The 18309-nt window shown below is 40.7% G+C and overlaps 4 protein-coding genes across 12 annotated transcripts in view; 2 read left to right on the top strand and 2 right to left on the bottom strand.

The window, feature by feature from the left end:
- Nucleotides 1-23: 23 nt before the first annotated feature.
- LOC125502833 (protein LTV1 homolog) lies at nt 24-3053 on the bottom strand. The gene is made up of 9 exons (XM_048662206.1): nt 2706-3053; nt 2347-2548; nt 2053-2214; nt 1807-1993; nt 1622-1745; nt 1358-1561; nt 669-776; nt 418-547; nt 24-331 (listed from the first exon to the last, which is right to left on the bottom strand). Exons 1-9 carry the CDS (start codon nt 2706-2708, stop codon nt 117-119), a joined length of 1335 nt encoding a protein of 444 aa, XP_048518163.1. The 5' UTR covers nt 2709-3053; the 3' UTR covers nt 24-116.
- Nucleotides 3054-3395: 342 nt separating this feature from the next.
- Nucleotides 3396-6998, top strand: LOC125502830 (protein CASC3-like). Of its 2 annotated transcripts, none has more exons than XM_048662198.1 (13): nt 3396-3655; nt 3845-4001; nt 4177-4324; nt 4384-4473; nt 4530-4643; nt 4810-4943; nt 4999-5098; nt 5153-5347; nt 5406-5586; nt 5641-5914; nt 5970-6088; nt 6143-6316; nt 6381-6998. In XM_048662198.1, exons 1-13 carry the CDS (start codon nt 3611-3613, stop codon nt 6576-6578), a joined length of 1929 nt encoding a protein of 642 aa, XP_048518155.1. In that variant the 5' UTR covers nt 3396-3610; the 3' UTR covers nt 6579-6998. The 2 variants fall into 2 exon arrangements, with proteins under 2 accessions (XP_048518155.1, XP_048518156.1); XM_048662199.1 differs by having other exon boundaries at nt 3398-3655; nt 5641-5851.
- LOC125502831 (inward rectifier potassium channel 2-like) lies at nt 6840-10598 on the bottom strand. 3 transcript variants are annotated; one of them, XR_007280558.1, is made up of 6 exons: nt 10005-10598; nt 9630-9913; nt 9319-9569; nt 9013-9269; nt 8551-8915; nt 7351-8454 (listed from the first exon to the last, which is right to left on the bottom strand). XR_007280558.1 is itself a non-coding variant. In XM_048662200.1 (5 exons), exons 1-5 carry the CDS (start codon nt 10094-10096, stop codon nt 7033-7035), a joined length of 1170 nt encoding a protein of 389 aa, XP_048518157.1. In that variant the 5' UTR covers nt 10097-10595; the 3' UTR covers nt 6840-7032. The 3 variants fall into 3 exon arrangements, 2 of the variants coding, with proteins under 2 accessions (XP_048518157.1, XP_048518158.1); XM_048662200.1 differs by lacking the exons at nt 7351-8454; nt 8551-8915 and adding an exon at nt 6840-7318 and having other exon boundaries at nt 10005-10595; XM_048662201.1 differs by having other exon boundaries at nt 7350-8915.
- A 2793-nt stretch (nt 10599-13391) lies between these two features.
- LOC109543597 overlaps nt 13392-18309 on the top strand; it is a 74849-nt gene continuing 69931 nt past the window's right edge. For 5 of the 6 annotated variants that reach the window (XM_048662197.1, XM_048662193.1, XM_048662195.1 and 2 more), the window contains exon 1: nt 13393-13597. In XM_048662197.1, coding sequence (XP_048518154.1) covers nt 13579-13597 — 19 coding nt within the window. In that variant the 5' untranslated portion in view covers nt 13393-13578. Of the gene's footprint in view, nt 13598-18309 lie in introns of all 6 variants that reach the window. The other variant, XM_048662196.1, reaches the window with a different exon arrangement.

The raw sequence follows: 18309 nt of genomic DNA, 5'->3' as shown, positions 1-18309 counted from the left end.
GAGTTTCCCACGAAAACAGCATATTGCTATTACAAATCACTTTCTTTGAGTCACAAAAAATAACAAGAACATCCGTTGCCTTTCGGCTCGGGGCTGACTTCTTTACATGAAGATATCTACGGGAGCTTCGTTCCAGGCATGTTGCCTCTATTTAAGGCAATCAGGGCTTCCTGCTTACTACATATTTTAAATAGCAGGGTATTTTGTTTCTTCTCCATTCTCCGCTGCTTTCTAATCTCTTTGAGACCTTTCTTTCTTAATCTTCTTTCCTCCGAAGTTTCGCCTTTCGGCCTTATAGACAGCTCGGATAGTTGAGAGACGAGGGTTTTACCTGAAGCAACAAGAAAATGTTCATTTTTAAAATAGTAAAAAACGTGAAAAAGTATTGTGATTGGGGATTAGAACAGTTTCGCTCACCTGCTAAAGATTTAGCACCTTCTTCTTTAGCGTTCTCCCCATCAAGTTTCCCCAAAGTCTTCCTGGTGAGTTGATTGTTGCCCAAAACATCCCTGGGTATGCCAACTCGATCGGTCTGAATCTGTTTACGCTAAAGTGAATAAACGCATTATTTTTTAAGATTTGAGTCTGCAACTTAGGCTTCCAAAGTGACGAATTCACTTTGGAAGCGTGCGAAGTCGATCTTAAAATATCACATTCAACAAACTTACTTTAGGAACATCGATTAGTGTTGGCAAGTTGACGTATTTGGGTAGCGTGCTCACATCGGATTTAGTACAAACGGTCTTCTCTTCCTCACTTTCTGACTCCTCGCTCTCCTGTAAATCGCGATATTTCAATTCCAATGACTCAAATATTCGACTTTCATTATCAGAAAAGCGATGGGACAGTTATTTGATACCACCAAACTGTAGTCTGATCCAAGCTATTTTACCGATTGGCTCGAAAGATTTTCTCTCCTATTGCCTGGTTGCCATTCTGAGTTCCCTAATGTGTGACTCAATTGTACAGTTCTTGGCATTAACGGTGAGCGTTAGTGTGTTATTTTCGTGCTGGTAAACCTGCAGTCCAATAACGAATTGACGAAAAAATTGAAAAAAAAAAGGACTCATACTAGACGATTGTGTTGAAAACATGAGCAAAATGAACCGTTGTTCGCGCTCACAAAATTGATCCTATCAGTATCGAGACGTATCGGTACATTGAAGCAAAAACTTCAACACTCGCCAAGAATTCAAATCAATAACTTGAAAATTCCACACCTCCGGGAATTTTAACAATTTGCTGAAACACATACGCGAATAGAATCAAATTTCCGTCTCGTTCGATGGACAAGTAATAGAGAAAGAATGGTAATTATTGCGTCACGAGCAAACAGCATGGGACAGACTATACTTACTTCACCAATGTCTTGAAATTTCAGGATATATTCTTTTGTTTTTTGGTCAAACGTTGGGGTATCCAGCTTTTTAACAGCTCGCGACTGTTCAAATTCGTCATAGCAAGCTTTGATTCTAGAGTCGTTCATGTCGAGTGGTACGTATCCATCAATTTCTTCTGTATCGAGACTGCCGATGTGAATTGGATCGTACTGTGCAGCAAGCTGAAATAAAAATCAGTTCCCAGCCGCTCAAAGGCAACAATTTGTGACCAATCAACTCACTACTTCGAATCTTGCATCTAAAAGCTGCAGTTCTGAATTCCTTCGGATAACCGAACTTGATACTGAGTGTTCAGTAAATCTGGACTTGGGCTTGGAAAATGGCCGATCATCACCCGACCAAGGCCTAAACAGAATAATGTTAAAATGAAAAACAGTTTGGATAAATTGAGCGCGCTCTTGCTAACCCCATTTGGTCTAATTCTTCACCGTCATATTGAAAGTCTTCCAAGCGGTTCGGAACCAAAGCGTCGTCCGACACCTCACTGCCAGCCAAATCCATAAAGTTATCCTCCAACTGGTTGTCGACGTCCTCAAAATCAAAATCCTCATCCATTGCCGCAACGATGTCTCGATCCAATTGTAACTGAATGCCTGCAGTAAAGAAGCATGGGTAGCAAATGTTCAAATACTCATCAATGTGTTTATCTAACCAGTCACGGGGGCTGCTTTGTTTAACATTCCAACGTCTTCCTCCACTTTGGAAGGGAAAACTGATGATGGTAGTTCGAGTTTGGGTTTGTCCCGATCCTGCTTCCTCTTCTCGAGAAGCTCCTCCACGTTGTCTGGCCAATGCACGTGGTTGTCTTTGCGATCTGAAAATAAAAAAACGAAGCTTCTTTCATGGATTGTGGCTGTCCGCATTATGTTTAAAGTTGAGGAATAGACAGTGCCAGACCAACTAACATTGACCGTAAGTACGGTGAAATTGGCAAGACATTCCTTACCTTTGAGATGCCGCAAATAGTCGAATTCATCATCGAAGTAAACTCCATACTTTATTTGCTCTTCTCTACGCTTTTCCTTAAAGTCCTTACTGATTGGAACCAAGACATGTTGCGGGGCATTCTCATCAGTAATCAATGGATCTTGCTGGCTTCTATTCACCAGTTGGAAAGTGACCCCAGACTTCAGTTTGTGTTTTTTGGGCTGTAAAGATGAGAATATTTGGATTAATTCCTTCCATGTTCAGCTGAAGACAAATCGAAACTGGTGGGATTTTTGCATCTATAATAGCTTAAAGTGCAGGACCCTCGTGCTTGAGAAACGTCAGAATGAAATTCCTGCTCCTGACGCCCATACTCACCATTTTTACTGAAATATAATCAAAAACACCTTTCGAATAAGCAACGTGAAGTGTTTTAACAATTTCTAGTGTCTAGAAAAATACCAGCAAACAAATTAAACGAGGACAATATAAAAAAATGGGGCTATGAGACAAACGCAAATTGACGATATGGTGGATATGAAGACTGTGTCAACTGGTGAACTGCACACCAGATAGAAAATAAAATTATTTTTTTACTTATTTGATCTACTAAACTCCAAAAGAACACCAAAAAAATTAAATTGATATTATTATTTTGTGACAAGTGTCAAATTTTCTCCATACTGCACAGTACTAGAGAAATCAGTTGCGCCATCTAGGGCGTTAATATACAACTTTTCAAACTATGAAGCCAACTTAAATTCTAATGACAACCACAGCAAAATTTAAGTATTAATATCCCTTGTGCATTAAGCCTGAGCCTTTGAATATAAAACTAACTTAGTTTTATATTCAATTAACTTAGTGTTAGTTTTATATTCAAAGGCCTGAGCCCAAAAAAAATTAAAACTCTTTTCATGCCTGTTTGTCTGCCACATATTTAGTAAACTAGCTTTGATTCCATGCTACTGTTACTATCTATGACTGTCTAGTGCTCTCTTGTCTCCCTTTAAGAGGCATTCCGCGAGACGAGAAAGAAGACACTGACTATATAACCTAAGACGTTGACACATGTCACTGCTTAAAGTCCAACGCTACGACTGCTCAGGCCGATTTTCTCTTTGTTCATCAAACGGCAAAAACAGAGACCCGCAAACCTTTCGCAGTGCGTCTCCAACCGTAAGGTTTACAGAGCCGAAAAAAAACAAAGTATCTTCCTCAGATAGATCTGCGAGATAGATTCCCCAAATATTACTGTTTGCATCGTCGGTTAGTTGGTTATAATGGCTGATCAGGATAATGTGGAGAAAACCCCCGATGAGAGCCAGGTAGGTGGCAAAAAATCCCCCCCATACACTGCACATTTTCACAGTAAAAGTGAAAGAGGCACTGATCTGGGTCGCAAGTTCACTAAGTGGAGCACCTTCACCGCTTTTGTGCGTTTTCACCTTGATTTCGTACACGTTGTGTTCGTTTACTGGTGAAATTTGCCTTCAACCCGCACCATGATTTTACAGGAGAGCCCTGCGGTGGCTGAGGCTGCAGTGAAGGAAAAGACTTCGTCTGAGATCTCAGAGTACGACAGCGTGGATAGTTACAGTGACGATGATGAGCAACCTATTGGAAAAGCCCGTTCTAAGGCATCTGGATTGGATTCCCAATCGGAAACAGAAGGTTAGTTGGATAGCAAGCCCCCTCATGGCTCATGGCTCAGTGCCACGTTTATTGATATAAAGGGCACGCTTGCCGCACTTGATGGCCCTTAACTTTATAATGGTTTAGATAAAAACAGCAATTTTCTAATTTTATTAGTCATATGTCGATATTAATTTCCTGTTTAATTGGGCAGACTGTGCGGCTCTTGAACGTGAAGAAGGTGATGGCCAAGAAAGCGTTCCACAGAAGAAGGTGGATGATGATGAGGACAAGAAGAACCCGCAGTACATCCCAAAGCGAGGAACTTTCTATGAACATGACGACCGAACAGCTGAGGACTTGTAAGTTCTAGATTTTTATGTAGGTATAGTTTTCTTATTAACGGTCACTGATATTCCAGAGAGAATCAGGAAGAAGCCGAACCGGAAAAGGTGGACAAAGACGGGAAAAAGAAAATCTGGGACAAAGAGGGAAGATGGGGCCATGATCGGTAAGTTCATCAGGTTTTTTTGTCGAATTTTTAGTCAATTGGTGGCCTTTCTGCAGGTTCAACGATCAAGAGCAGTCGCCTAAGTCGCCTTCCGAATTGATTGCCATCTATGGTTATGATATTCGCAATGAAGAAGGCCCTCCAAAGGCAAGAAGGCGCAGAAGATATGGGTAAGTCCCGTTTTATCAATTTCATTAAGACTCTGTACATATTTGATCTTTTCCATTTTTTGCTTGCTGCAACTCACAGGAAAGTTAGGTACTATATAACTCCAATTTGGATAAATAGAGTGTTTTGTTGAAAGTATTGCAATTGAAAGGTGAATTCTTTGTCTAGCCGCGGCCCGAATAAGTACACTCGAAACTGGGAGGACGAAGACGCCTATGGGAAGCCTGTTCCAGCTCGCCCACCAAAGCCCGCTAAGAAAGAGCGGCCCAGAAACTCTGAGGAGTTTCCTCCTTTAGGAGCCAGTAAGTCATGAGCATCAAACGCGAAGCCCATACTAAGTTTAATGCTTTGTTGCAGACAGCGATCGCGCCCGGCTAAAGTCCCCCTCAGACTCTAATGGCGATAACATCGAAGCTCAGGAAAACAATATGCAAGCTTCAAGAGCGTCAATTGAGAGGTAACTTTTTGCCGTTCCGCAGCCAATCGCAACGCTATAACTTGAAATTTCCAGACAAGACCCGAAGAAAGAGCAAGCAGTGGAGCAAAATCAGCCTCCGGCATCGCACAATCCCAACTCGTCGAGACAAGCGCCAGAACAACGAAACTTGCAGCCGGAACAAGGTTCCGGTAGGTTCAACCAGCCCCAGAAAGTGGGAACTGGGAGAATAATCGCCCCTAAGAAGGAAATCAAGGACTCTGATTACAAGTGAGTGTAACTAGTTTTGATTTTGATGGCATTGACTTACAAGGGCTATTATTAACAGGGGTTTTACGACCAAAACCCGGCAGCAGCGCAGCGTTAGAAGCGAAAATCAAAAAGTGCTTCCCCCAAGGAACCTCAAGAAGGAGAACGAGTACATTCAATCGCAAAACTTCTCCAACAAGAACAGCAATCAAAATCAGATCGCTGAAATGGAACGGGAGATCAGTAGTCTGAATATACAAGTAAGTTGATCGGGAATTTGGGTGATTTTCGGGGTAAAAATTGTGTTTTTTTAGGACGGGGTCTATAAGGGCAAGCGAACCAGCGCGGGCAGCAATAATAACAACAAGCCAAACGCAAACAACCAGAACAGACAGGGGAGCGTTCCGCCCCGTTTACAGAACAGTGAGCCCAAAGGCTCGAAGCGCTACAGCTCATTGAGGCAACGATCGCTCCCCGAAACCAACGCGCCGCCAGTGCCAGCTAATTTCAGCTTCTACCCAAATGGTAAGCACCATCATTTAATTAAGCATGGAGGAGCGGTTACAGATGTACACACTTACCCCTGTGGTAAGCACTAAGGCTTGAATTTTGGTGAGTGTTATTCCAGTGGGTTTTGTTGCAGATTACAATTCGGCGGCCCCGCCCCCAGCAACACAACAACCAATCCTGCCCTCATCTATTCCCCCTGCAGGTTTAGTGCCGCCCCAAGTGCCTGTAAGTGCAGCGCCGCCCTTGCTGCAGGTAAGCCATCCGAATTACATTTGGATGTCGGGGGTTGACCAAACCACATTGCAGGCCCCGTTTCCCGCGGCGGCTGCTTTTGCAGCGCCGGCGCCCCCTCAGGCCTTCCTGCAGGGCCCACCGCCCCCTTTTATCGCAGCACCGCCTGCGCAGCCCCAGCTAGTCAGTTACGTTACGCAGGCACAGCCAGCTTTCGTGCAGGGCTACCAGGGACAGTTTAACGCTGTTGTAAGTGACAATGCTGGTTATTTTTATATAGCCACTTTCTAACTGAGCCAACTGATCAATGTAGACACAGCCAGCTGATTTGTATCAGCCACAGGGAGGCATAACGTACTACTCGGCTGATCAGCAAATCGCACAACGGCCGGTTCCTTTAAGGAGACCTAAAGCGGCCATCCCTATAGTCGCTCCCACGAACTTCAAAGATCAGATTCAAAGGGATGATGTTAGTTGTAGTACTGGTGAAGCGACTCCAGTGAGCGAATGAGATTGGCTTGTCTATGTAGGATTTAGCGGTAGATGATAAGTGTGTTGGAATTTTTTACATTATTTTTTAGTTTTACTGGTTTAATCTCAACCAGATAATTACTGATTCATAGACGAAATTAACTCTCGCACCTATGGAATATTATGTAAGAGAGAATTTATCATTATAATGAAGTTCGGAGTTCATTAAACTAAGTCCGCGCTATTCCTAGCACACTCTGTATCGTGCGCACTTACTTTGAGCTCTTTATAGATTGTTATCGATATGTTATATAATCGACTTTAATTCCTTATTTATTTATGATAGATATTTTCTATAATGTAAAGAATAGATGATAAAACCATATATGGCAATTTTCACGATTTCATGGCAGTTGCAAGGAAAGTTAGTTATAGCGTAATATATAATATTAAGAACCAATGCAGTTTCGCTTTAAAAGAATTGATTGAAACATCTAAGATTTCGAATGTAGCTGATTCAGATTCAATGATTGTCTATCAGGTTTTATTTGTTGTTGCAGTTCCCTGAGGACTCTACCGCTGCAAAGTGGTACTTCTTGCGGAACCGTTTGCTGGAACAGTTTTTTGCTGATCAGATACTCCCGTTTTGGGGCATTGAATTCCAGACACGGGCTAAACTGATATCCCCACATTATTTCTTTGTTCAGATAGGAGATTTGGCTGCGCGTTGATTGTCCGGTTTTCATCGAACTCCCTGATACAACAACAACAATTTCCAATCTGGAATAGAAGAGCGGGCAAAAGTTAGTTCAGTTTTCTTATGATGTTTTTACATGTATACTTTTTTGTTTATTCTTAAGATATGGTGGATGCACTTTTCCCTCAATTATCGAAAAATTGGCTCAAGTAAATGTATCCATCATAAGCACGGCGTCATTATGCGCGGTTTGAATGAAACCATCTTCAGACTCTAGTATCTGCTAAAGATGGTAAGACTTAAAAGAATTGAATTGGATATTTAAAAGGAAGGATGCATTTGACTAGAAACATTAATTTTTTAACCCACGTTTTCGACGCTGAAAAAAATCAGGATTATGGGCTATTTTTATGAATCTTTTGTTCTTGTGAGACCCAGATACTTTCTATAAATGATGCGAACTTTATCTTCCATTTTCAGAGCCACGTTTACCACGCTGGCAAAAATCAGGATTATGGGCGATTTGTATCAAACTTTTCTCATCGGAAGACTCAGATCGTTTCTATAGGCGGTGCTAATTTCATATTCCTACTTCCTGTAGTCTGGTCGATGCAATTTTTTAAGAGATAGAGTGCATTTGTGGATAAACGTCCATTTTCAGAGCCACGTTTACCACTCCGGCAAAATTCAGGATTATGGGCGATTTGTATGAAACTTTTCTCATCGGAAGACTCAGATCGTTTCTATAGGCGGTGCTAATTTTATATTCCTACCTCCTGTAGTCTGGTCGATGCACATTTTTAACAGATAGGGTGCATTTGTGGAAAAACTTCCATTTGCAGAACCACGTTTACCACGTTGGCAAAAATCAGGATTATGGGCTATTTGTATGAAACTTTCGTCATCGTAAGACTCAGATCGTTTCTATAAACGGTGCTAATTTCGTATTCCTACCTCCTGTAGTCTGGTCGATGCAAATTTTTAACAGAGATGGTGCGTTTGTGTAAAAACGTCCATTTTGATAGCCACGTTCAGTACGCTGGCAAAAATTAGGATTATGGGCCATTTTTATGAAACTTTTGTCACCGTAAGGCTGAGGTATTTTCTATAGATGGTGCAAATTTCATTATTCTACCTTCTTTAGTCTGGTCGAAACAAATCTTTAAAAGTTAGGGCGCATCGTTTTTAAACATCCATTTTCAGACCCACGTTTACAACGCTGAAAAAAATCAGCATTAGGGGTGATTTTAATGCATCTTTTGTCATCGTAAGGCTCAGATCCTTTCTATAGATTGTACTAATTTCATATTTTTACCTCCTGTAGTCTGGTCGATCCAAATTTTTAACAGACGGTGCATTTGTGTAAAAACGTCCATTTTCATAGCCACGTTTAGTGCGCTTCATCAATCAGAATTATGGACGATTTCTATGAAACTTTTGTCACCGTAAGGCGCAGATATTTCCGATAGATGGTGCAAATTTTAATATTCTACCTCCTTCCTAGCCTGGTCGAAACAATTTTTTTAAGGAGAATTAAAGAAAAAGCATCCTTTTGTTCCACGTTTACGGCGCTGGCAAAAATCAGGATTATGGGCAATATCGATGAAATTGTCAGCCTCTTTAGAGTCAAGTGTGTTCTGTAGATGCCGATGGCGAAAAATTTCACATCGCTACTTGCGTCTAAAAATGTCCATTTTGAGACCGATACCTACCAGGCCAAAATAAATCGGGGGAAGCAAGCATCAGCAATTGCTAAAGCAGCTAAAATAGTTATTACCTTGTAGTCATCAGTTCCTTAGCAGAAATGTCCCACAAAGGGCTTTCAGGGCCTATTTCATGAATGACATCCACCGGCCAGAAAAGCATGCCAAATGGTTTGATCGCCAGTTCAACCATATAGTTTGGAATCAGTTCGCCTTCCAACATCATGCGGTCTTTTATCAGATACATGCACACATTAGTGTTGATCCCATGCCTTCCTTCCTTGTCGTTCACCCGCACTATCAAGCAAAGGTGCCCATCTCGAAGGGAAACCTAAAAACTCATCATTTCACTCTCGAAGTTCCAGCCCCCATTCGCTTACTATGGCTTTTTTGGTGAACATGTGCCCATGCACGTTCCTCTCTTTGGGCTTGTTCAACTTAGCGTACACTACTGATATGAAAGCCCCATCAATAAAAATCGTCGTGATTGTGCTAAAGGCCAAAACAACAAAGTACAGTTCGCAATTTTCACTTGGACGCACATAACCGTAACCGATCGTTGTGATGGTTTCAATCCCCAACATGAAGAAGTGCCGCATGTTGCTGATTCCCACCATGCAGGAGAGTTTTCCTGTAAAAGTCCATTAAGAGCATATTCAAGATCCTGCGCCGCCTTTTTTCTTGGTAAAACCTTCTTCGTTATCAAAGTCTCCACTAAACCATGAGTCGAAGTAGAATAGCAAGGCGCAGCTAATGTAAGCGACAACATTAACAGCAGCTACAGTTAACAGCAACCATCGCCACTGCATGTTAATCAGCGTATTCCACAAATCTTTCGCATATTGGGCGGATTTCTGGGGAATTTTCTTGAAATATACCAATAGTCGACCACTTTTGCATACCACTCGGGCGTCTCGTTTATACTGGCTGCGATTTAGGGGCGTGTTTCGTCTGAGAAAGTCATTTCGACTCGCACTACAAATGCAATAATCCAACCTTAGCCTGTGGACTATTTGAGGAACGGCCTGCTGATGCTCGGATTTTTTTCAAGTTCTTTCTTTCCTACCTTGTGCTGCGTTTCAAAATGACCGGAAAATTCACTTGATCGTTCTGTTCGGCGTCTAGAAACTTCAAAAGATCGTTATGTTCGGTCGACATTTTCTGGCCGCTTTTTGGGTTTGGTACAGCATTGTAAAGGTGAAACGAACGATATCAGATAATGCGAACAATACATCCAACTTATTTGCTTATGTTATTAATAAGACTCGTTTTAGCTGGGAATTTCAAATGTTGTTAAACCACTTGATGTATTTATGGAAATGTTATTGCTCTTTCGTTATTATGGAACGATCAGTACAGACCTTTTCAGCTAAACTGCGCTCTTTTCTTTAAAAATTTATATCTTGGAAACCAATTTCAGTGCTTCTTCCAAATTTAACCCGTGTTGAGCAAACACTAGGCTCTTCCGATGTGGAGAGTTTCATAAACATCGGACAAAGTCCTGATTTTTGCCAGCTTCGTAAATGGGGGTCTCTAAACGGATGAGTGCTCAAATGGGTTCTCTGTGTCAAAAATGTGCTTCTTTCAAGCCAGTGGCAATCCAAAATTATCCTCAGCTGTAGAAGATAGATGAGTCTCACGATGCTGAAAGTTTCATAGAAATTCCCAATAACAGCAATGTTTTCCAGCTTTGTAAATGTGAGTCTCAAAATTGACATTTTTATTCAAATGTGCCCTCCTTCTAAAAAAATTATTCTTTCAAAATAAAGCATGGGCCGTTGTGAAATTCGAACCATCAATAGAAGAGACTTGGGGTCTAAAACTGTTAAAATAATCATAGAAATTGCAAATAATCGGAATTTTTTTCAGATTTTTAAATGTGGGTCTCAAATGGATGTCTTTATTCAAATGTGCACTTTTCTTTAAAAAATTGATTGAACTGAAGCATGCGCCGACCTGAAATTAGCACCATCTATATGAGACACTATAATCTGAGGACACAGAAAGTTTCATAGAAATCGCAGTTAATCGGAATTTTTTCCAGCTTCGTAAATGTGGGCCTCAAAATAATTTTTCCTATTCAAATGTGTTCTCTATTTAAAAAAAAAAGGTTTTTCCAAACTTAAGCATGAGCCGATTGGAAGTTTGCACCATCTATAAAGAAACTTGAATGTGAATGTGAAAGTCACTCAGAAATTGCATTTATTGGGAATTTTTCCAGCTTCGTAAATGTGGGCCACAAAATTAAAATTCTTATTCAAATGTGCTCCCTATTAAAAAAATGAATTCTTTCAAACTAAAGCAAGTGGCGATGTGAAGTTTTCACCATCTATAGAAGAGACGTGAACCTGAAGACACCGAACGTTTCATAGGAATGCCAAATAATTGGTATTTTACTCAGCTTTGTAAATGTGGGTCTCAAGATGGACGTTTTTATTCGAAAGTGCCCCTCTGTTTAAAAAATCGATTCTTGCATACTGCAGAATGAGGCGATCCGGAATTCGCACCACCCATAGAAAACACTTGGTTTTGAAGATACGGAAAGTTTCGTAGCAATTCTTCATAATCGGAATTTTTTGAATGTGGGTCTCAAAATGAAACTTTTTCACTCAAATGTGCAATTCTTGAAACAAAATTCTTTTTCAAAACTGAATTAACAGACTATGTGAAATTCGCAACATCTGTAGAAGACACCTTAATTTGAAGACGCATAAAGTTTCACGGAAATCGTACTTAATCGGATTTTTTCCCAGCTCCGCAAATGTAGGCCTCAAAATAGAAGTTTTTAATCAAATGTGCTCTATTGCCTACAAAATTGATTCTTGTAAACTGAAGAAAGGGACGATGTAGAATTCGCACCATCTAGAGAACCCACTTGAATCTGAAGATATCAAAAGTTCCATTCTGAGATCCACATTTAAAACGATAGAAAAAATTGCGAGTGTGCGAAATGGCAACGAAACTTTCCCCATCTTCAGATTCAAGTCTTTTCTATAGAAAATGCGAATTCCACATCGCCCCTTTTCTTCCGATATCCAGACTCAATTTTTTCAACAAGGGAGCACATTTGAATAAACACGTCCATTTTGAGACCCACATTTAAAACGCTAGAAAAAATTTGGATTATGTCAATTTGCTGCGAAACTTTTGTTATCTTCAGATTCAAGTGTCTTTTCTATCGTTTTAAATGTGGGTCTCAGAATGGAACGTTTTCATTCAAATGGGCTCCCTGGTTTAAAAAATTGATTCTTCAGAACTGAAGAAAGGGGCGATGTGGAATTCGCACCATCTAGAGAAGACACTTGAATCTGAAGATAACAAAAGTTTCGCAGAAATTTGACATAATCCGAATTTTTTCTAGAGTTTTAAATGTGGGTCTCAAGATAGACGTGTTTATTCAAATGTGCTCCCTTGTTTAAAAATTGATTCTGGATATCGGAAGGAAAGGGGCGATGTGGAATTCGCATTTTCGATAGAAAAGACTTGAATCTGGAGATGGGAAAAGTTTCGTTGCCATTTCACACACTGGCAATTTTTGCTATCGTTTTAAATGTGGGTCTCAGAATGGAACGTTTTCTTTCAAATGTGCTCCCTGGTTAAAAAAATTGATTCTTCAAAACTGAATAAAGGGGCCATGTGAAATTCGCACCATCTAGAGAAGACACTTGAATCTGAAGATAACAAAAGTTTCGCAGCAATTTGACATAATCCGAATTTTTTCTAGCGTTTTAAATGTGGGTCTCAAGATAGACGTGTTTATTCAAATGTGCTCCCTTGCTTAAAAATTGATTCTGGATATCGGAAGGAAAGGGGCGATGTGAAATTCGCACTTTCTATAGAAAAGACTTGAATTTGAAGATGGGAAAAGTTTCGTTGCCATTTCACAAACTCGCAATTTTTTTTAACGGTTTAAATGTGGGTCTCAAAATTGAAGTTTTTATCCAATTGCGCACTCTGGCTTAAAAAATTGATTCTTCAAAACAGAAGAAAAGGGGCGATGTGGCCTTCGCCCCATCTATAGAAGACACCTGACTCTGAAGATGCTGCCAGTTTCATTAAAATCTCCCTGAATCTTGCGATTTGCCAGCTTAGTAAATACGGGACTCAAAAATCTTAACATTATCAATAACGTGCCTTCCCGTCTTTCACAATTCGGTACTTTCAAAGTAAAACAAAAAGAAAATTGCAGTTTTCACCTTTTTTAGCAAACACTTGACTCTAAGCAACAAGAAAAAGTCCCTTATATCCGCAGCTTTTGCCCAAAAAGGGAATGAACGGAGAGAAAAAACCGAAACCAACCAATTTCCTTTTTATATAAAAAACTTTTTCTACCAAAAAGCAAGTGCAAAAAGTTAATTTTTGCAATGAACAAACATAGACTAGTCAAGTTATGAAACTAAGTAGGCCGCGGCCGTCACAGCCGCCTTTGCATTAGTGGTTTCTACCAGATCAGAGATCAGTCTTCTGCCTTCTGCCGACCGCCACTTGTTAAGTACCGAGGACGATTTGATGTTGTCGTTGATTCGCGTCTTCTACATCCTTCTACGGTTTAGAGGTAGAATGCGCTGATTTTGTGACACCAGTTCCAAAAGCCGATTTTATTTTATCCGGCGATTGTTCGCAGTGGTGAATTGATTTGCATGAAATTAATCGAAACCGGTAAGTTCCAAGTAAACAAACTTTGAATTTGAACTGTCTTGAAGGAATGCTGTTCTGGTGTGTTTAGGTAAGAGCGAAATTGCCGGGCTTCTAGTTTTTATCGTCGCATCTTCAACAGTCAAATGTCCGCTAAACTCGATGCTTGTCTGAACTATTATTTGCCTTCTGATCAAGAGATTATCCTAGAGAGTGCTGAGGTTCCATTAAGCGAAACAACCACGAATCCCATAAAGTAAAAAAAAAGAGTTGTAAACCAAGTGTCCCAGACTCTTTTTTCGAAACAAAAATTCCGTTTTCGGCGATGGACAAATTATAGTATTTCAGCTCAATCGTACTTTGAACTTGTGTGGTCGAAAAACCATTTTCTGATCCCCCCGAAAGGCTTTTTCCAGTGTAGCCACAGACAAGCGCCTATCGAAGAGAGGCAGGCCAAGCTTTTCTGTTCTTATCACAAAGTGTTTCTGCAAAACTGGCAATCATTTTTATACAGGAGAGGGAAACTGTTTGCAAAAAATGCACTTAAAGTGTGGGCTTTTCCGTCATCATCGCAAAATTCACAGTTAAAAGTGTAATTCGAAGAAACCAGCTGCTGAACTATCGGTGGCCGGTCCATGTAAGGTAATATGAGCATTAGCCGATAAAATATGTTGTTACCTCTTTCATTTTTTCTGTTATTTGAATAAAACCCACGAAAACGAGTTTCAAGTTGGTCGTCGACAATCTAATTATTTCGCGTCGTAATATATACGGTACTTTTCGATTGGTTATTGCAAAAACGTGTTTAGTGTGAATTTCAATTTCTTGCCATGGCAAAACCGTGCCGAACAAATTTTCAACGCCATAGAATATCAAATGAATGGCGAATACATTATACGTTATAGTCCAACATATTTACCGGAATCCTTTATTCCAGCTGAAAACGCTCACTTTCCAAATCTGCTTAAAATGCCTGCTATTTGAATGCTAAATTTCGAAATTTTGCAACATTGAATATATTTTCGAAAACTTCTTTCAGCCACTACAACCAACACAGTGCAAGTGTTGTAAGTGAGTCAATGGCAAATATGTGCTTGGCCGGTTCAAACAATTATTTTGGCCAAACTAATCACGCTACGCCATTCGCAGTGGCCGCATTGGAAAGGGCAAAGTTTTCTTTATACACCCACAGAGTTTCGAATTTGGGCCATTACCAGGTTTTTTGCTACCGATTGTTCAGCCGATTCTCTTGTTTCGCCTAACTTCTCCTGAACCTCGCTGCCAATTAATTGTCATCAAACCAGTGCCATTTTCTCTCTTGGGCACAAGAAGTTTCGAATCCGGGCCATCCTCAGGGGTCCCGGCTAGGAACTTTCAAAGCACACTGAGTCAAACGCGTTTTTTACCTCAGGGGTTTTAACAGATAATATCTACCAAACCACTCAACAAATACAATAAAAAATTATCGCATCTGGAAGAACGAGGTTTTCTCTATGACTTGACAGAGTTTTGCATCAAGAATTTTTCAATCAGCACCCCTGTTCTGGTCAATTTTTCCAGTCAAATTTCGTCAATGAATTACCGTTAAGTTTGTGAAAGCAGGCCATTGCTGATCACCTCGTTGGAAAGACAGCAATTTTATGTCCCAACTGCAAAAAGTGCTCTTTCAAACCCTCATCAGGGTTTTGGTCAGGAACTTTTCAAACTCATTGAGGCAAACGCGTTTTATTGCCTGCCGCGTTTTAACAATTTATTTACGCCCAAATATCCAAAGTTGGCCATTAGCAATTGCCCTGCTGAAAACAGCAAAGTTGTCTGTGTATGCGCAGAAAGTTTCGAATCCAGGTCATCATCAGGTTGTTTTCCACCACTTGTTCATTCACACCCTTTCTATCGGAATATCTTTTGACATTTTGGCATTAAATCTCGACCAAATTAGTGAATTTTTGCCCATCAAACCATTGTTAAGAGCAACTTTTCCTCTTTTAGGGCCGAAAGTTGCGAATAGAGGCCATCGGCCAGGAACTTTGCAAGCCTATTGATCCATCAGCGTTTCATCAATTAATTTGCCCCAAATCGTCCAAGATTCACTACTGGCAATTGCCAATTTAGAAAGAGCATACTTTCCCCAACACGTGCAGGTAGTTTCGAACCTAGGGCATCCTCAGGCAGGCTGGCAGGGATATTTTAGACAACACTATTGGGCCATTTTGGCACCAAGTTTTGCCAACTAAAAGCCCCCAAACTAGTAAAGATAAACCATTGTCGTTGTATTTCCTCTAAGGTAGATAAAGTCTCGAATCCAGTCCATCATCAGGGTTTCGTCCGGATATTTTCAAAGCCCAGTCAGCCAAAGGCGCTTTAATTTGCGCTAATCCTCTCAAGATCTGCCATTGATAATTACCGTGATGGAAACAGCAAGCTCTTCCCCATATTCCTGGAGAGTTTCGAATGTGGGGCATCATCAGGAGTTTTTCCATGAATTTTTGCATCAGGCTTGATCATATTTTGGGCTGTTTGCGCCTGGGCTCCGACCCTTTGTTTCACAAAGTTTGTTAATTAATTGCGGCCAAACTAATCAAGCTACGCGTTTGCTGATCTTGAACTGTGTTAAGGGCAGCAAGTATTTCACTACAAAGACATAACGTGTAAAATACAGGTCATCATCAGGGTCTCGGCAACGAATTTTTATTTCAAAGCCCATTGAGTCAAACGACAACTTTGATCCGGCGGGTTTTTACAATTAATTTACGCCAAACTATTCGCGAAGTGCTACTGGCAATTGCCACCTTGGAAAGTGAAGTTTCTTCTTGAAGCCCGGAAAGTTTGGAATCCAAGCCATCATCAGGCTGTGGCGGATTGTCCAATCAAGACCCAAGAGTCAGTCAATTTTAGCGGTAGGTTTTGTCAATTAATTGCCGCCAAATTGGTCAAAATACGGAATTACCGATGGGGATGTTGGAAAGAGTGTAGTTTTTGCCCTCGGAAGCAAAGCGGTTGGAATCTAGATCATCGCCAGGGTTTCGCCCAGGAATTTTTTAAAAAGCGCTGAGTCCATTAATTCGCCCTCAACAATTCAAGATATTCAACCACACTGTTGGCAATTTGCACGTTGGACAGAGCGAAGGTTTTTTTTGAAGCCCAGAAAGTATGGAAGCCAGGCCATCATCAGGCTGAATGTCACAAATTGTGCATTCGATTCAACTTGCATTGTTTGGGTACTTTTTTCTGGAACGTTTGTCAATTAATTGCCACCCAACTCGCCATACCATGCAATGGTTGGTCATTCCGTTGGAAAGAGAAAAGAGTATATCTCTGTTTAGCAGTTAAAGTTTCGAAACTGGGGCATCATCAGGGTTTTGGCTAATAACTTTCAAACACCCAACGTTTTATTAACAAATTATTTTGCGGCAAACCATTCAAGATGCACAATTCCAGACCGACGGCTTTTCTGCTTTAATTTGCAAACATTTCCTGCAAGTGCTCTCGTTCCCTCACTTGATCTCGAGTAGTCATCGAACGGCTAAAGTGTTATTAAACATTGTCGATACCGGAAAACGAAAACGAAATCTTTCAGAATGAACAAGACAGGTGATTTTTTGCGTTTGCAAGCAGAGGTCCGATCGTTATGGAACCTAAACGACCTTAACATGGGGCGACGTGAATGAATTTGTGAAAGTCGAAGTCGTCCTTTATTCGGCCGGGTTCCAAATATGGCGTTAAGCGTTAAGAGATGGTGGTTTTGTAACAATTATCGTAATTTTGTCCGATCAGTGGTGGGTCGCTTCGTAATAAAAGTGTCTTATTAAAATCAATTTAATAGCATATAATAATGAACGAGATGCTTGCATATGCTGGTTGCATCGCAGATAAATGCACGGCCGTTTATTTAAAGACTTGATTCGATCTGCTAGGGCCCTGAATAAAATTATCGTCTAATCAGAAAGCGAAATTGTGGGCTCATTTTCTCACCTGAGGAATTTCAGATTAAAAATGAAGATGCCGTGGCAGGAGGCGGTTAATGGAACTCACAATTAGAACATATTCAGATCGTCCAAGACGAATCGCTCAACGCTGGCAAATGGTGCGGTTGGTCCCATAATTTCCATTAGGTGCGTTGAAAAGTTCGAGGAATCGTTCGAAGCCGGCCATAATCGACTGCTTTGAAATAGGAAGCACACAGCTATCATTTTATAACGATTAACTATTATTCATATCATTACACTGCATCGGCATTTAGTTAACACCTCTGCGTTCGAACTGTTGCCTTGGGCACCGACTCATTTACGATTTAGAAAGGCGGATAATTTCATACTTTGCCGCTGAAACATTTTCATTTCAAACGTTTTGTCATGAGTAGCTTTCGTCCTGTTCGCTTTCATATGCAGCCCCAGTTCTCCTCTACAAGGTGATGCAAAAATCAACCATTTCTGAGCTTGTTTCTCGAGGATATCAGCTCTTGAAGATGCAGATGCAGATTGGTCAGACTATTGGCATTGATATCAAACAAAAAGCGCCTTTACGCACAAAAACCGACGTCCAGGGCCATTTGCCACAATCGATTGCATTTGAGGCTGCAAAGGAAATTTCAACAATTCCGACATAACAGCAGATTTTTCCAGACAGCCAACATGGGACAGAACAAGCGACAGCCCAAATTTGACTCAAATCGCCCTATCGACTGACTGCTTGCAACCGTTGAAATCTTAAGCTACGATAAAATATTCAAAATTCCC

Source organism: Dendroctonus ponderosae, unplaced genomic scaffold (assembly GCF_020466585.1).
Source record: "Dendroctonus ponderosae isolate FM_Combo_2020 unplaced genomic scaffold, Dpon_F_20191213v2 Dpon_F_20191213_10, whole genome shotgun sequence".
NCBI lineage: Eukaryota > Metazoa > Arthropoda > Insecta > Coleoptera > Curculionidae > Dendroctonus > Dendroctonus ponderosae.
The sequence above is the reverse complement of the archived record's forward strand: the minus strand, read 5'-3'. Positions and strand labels throughout refer to the sequence as shown.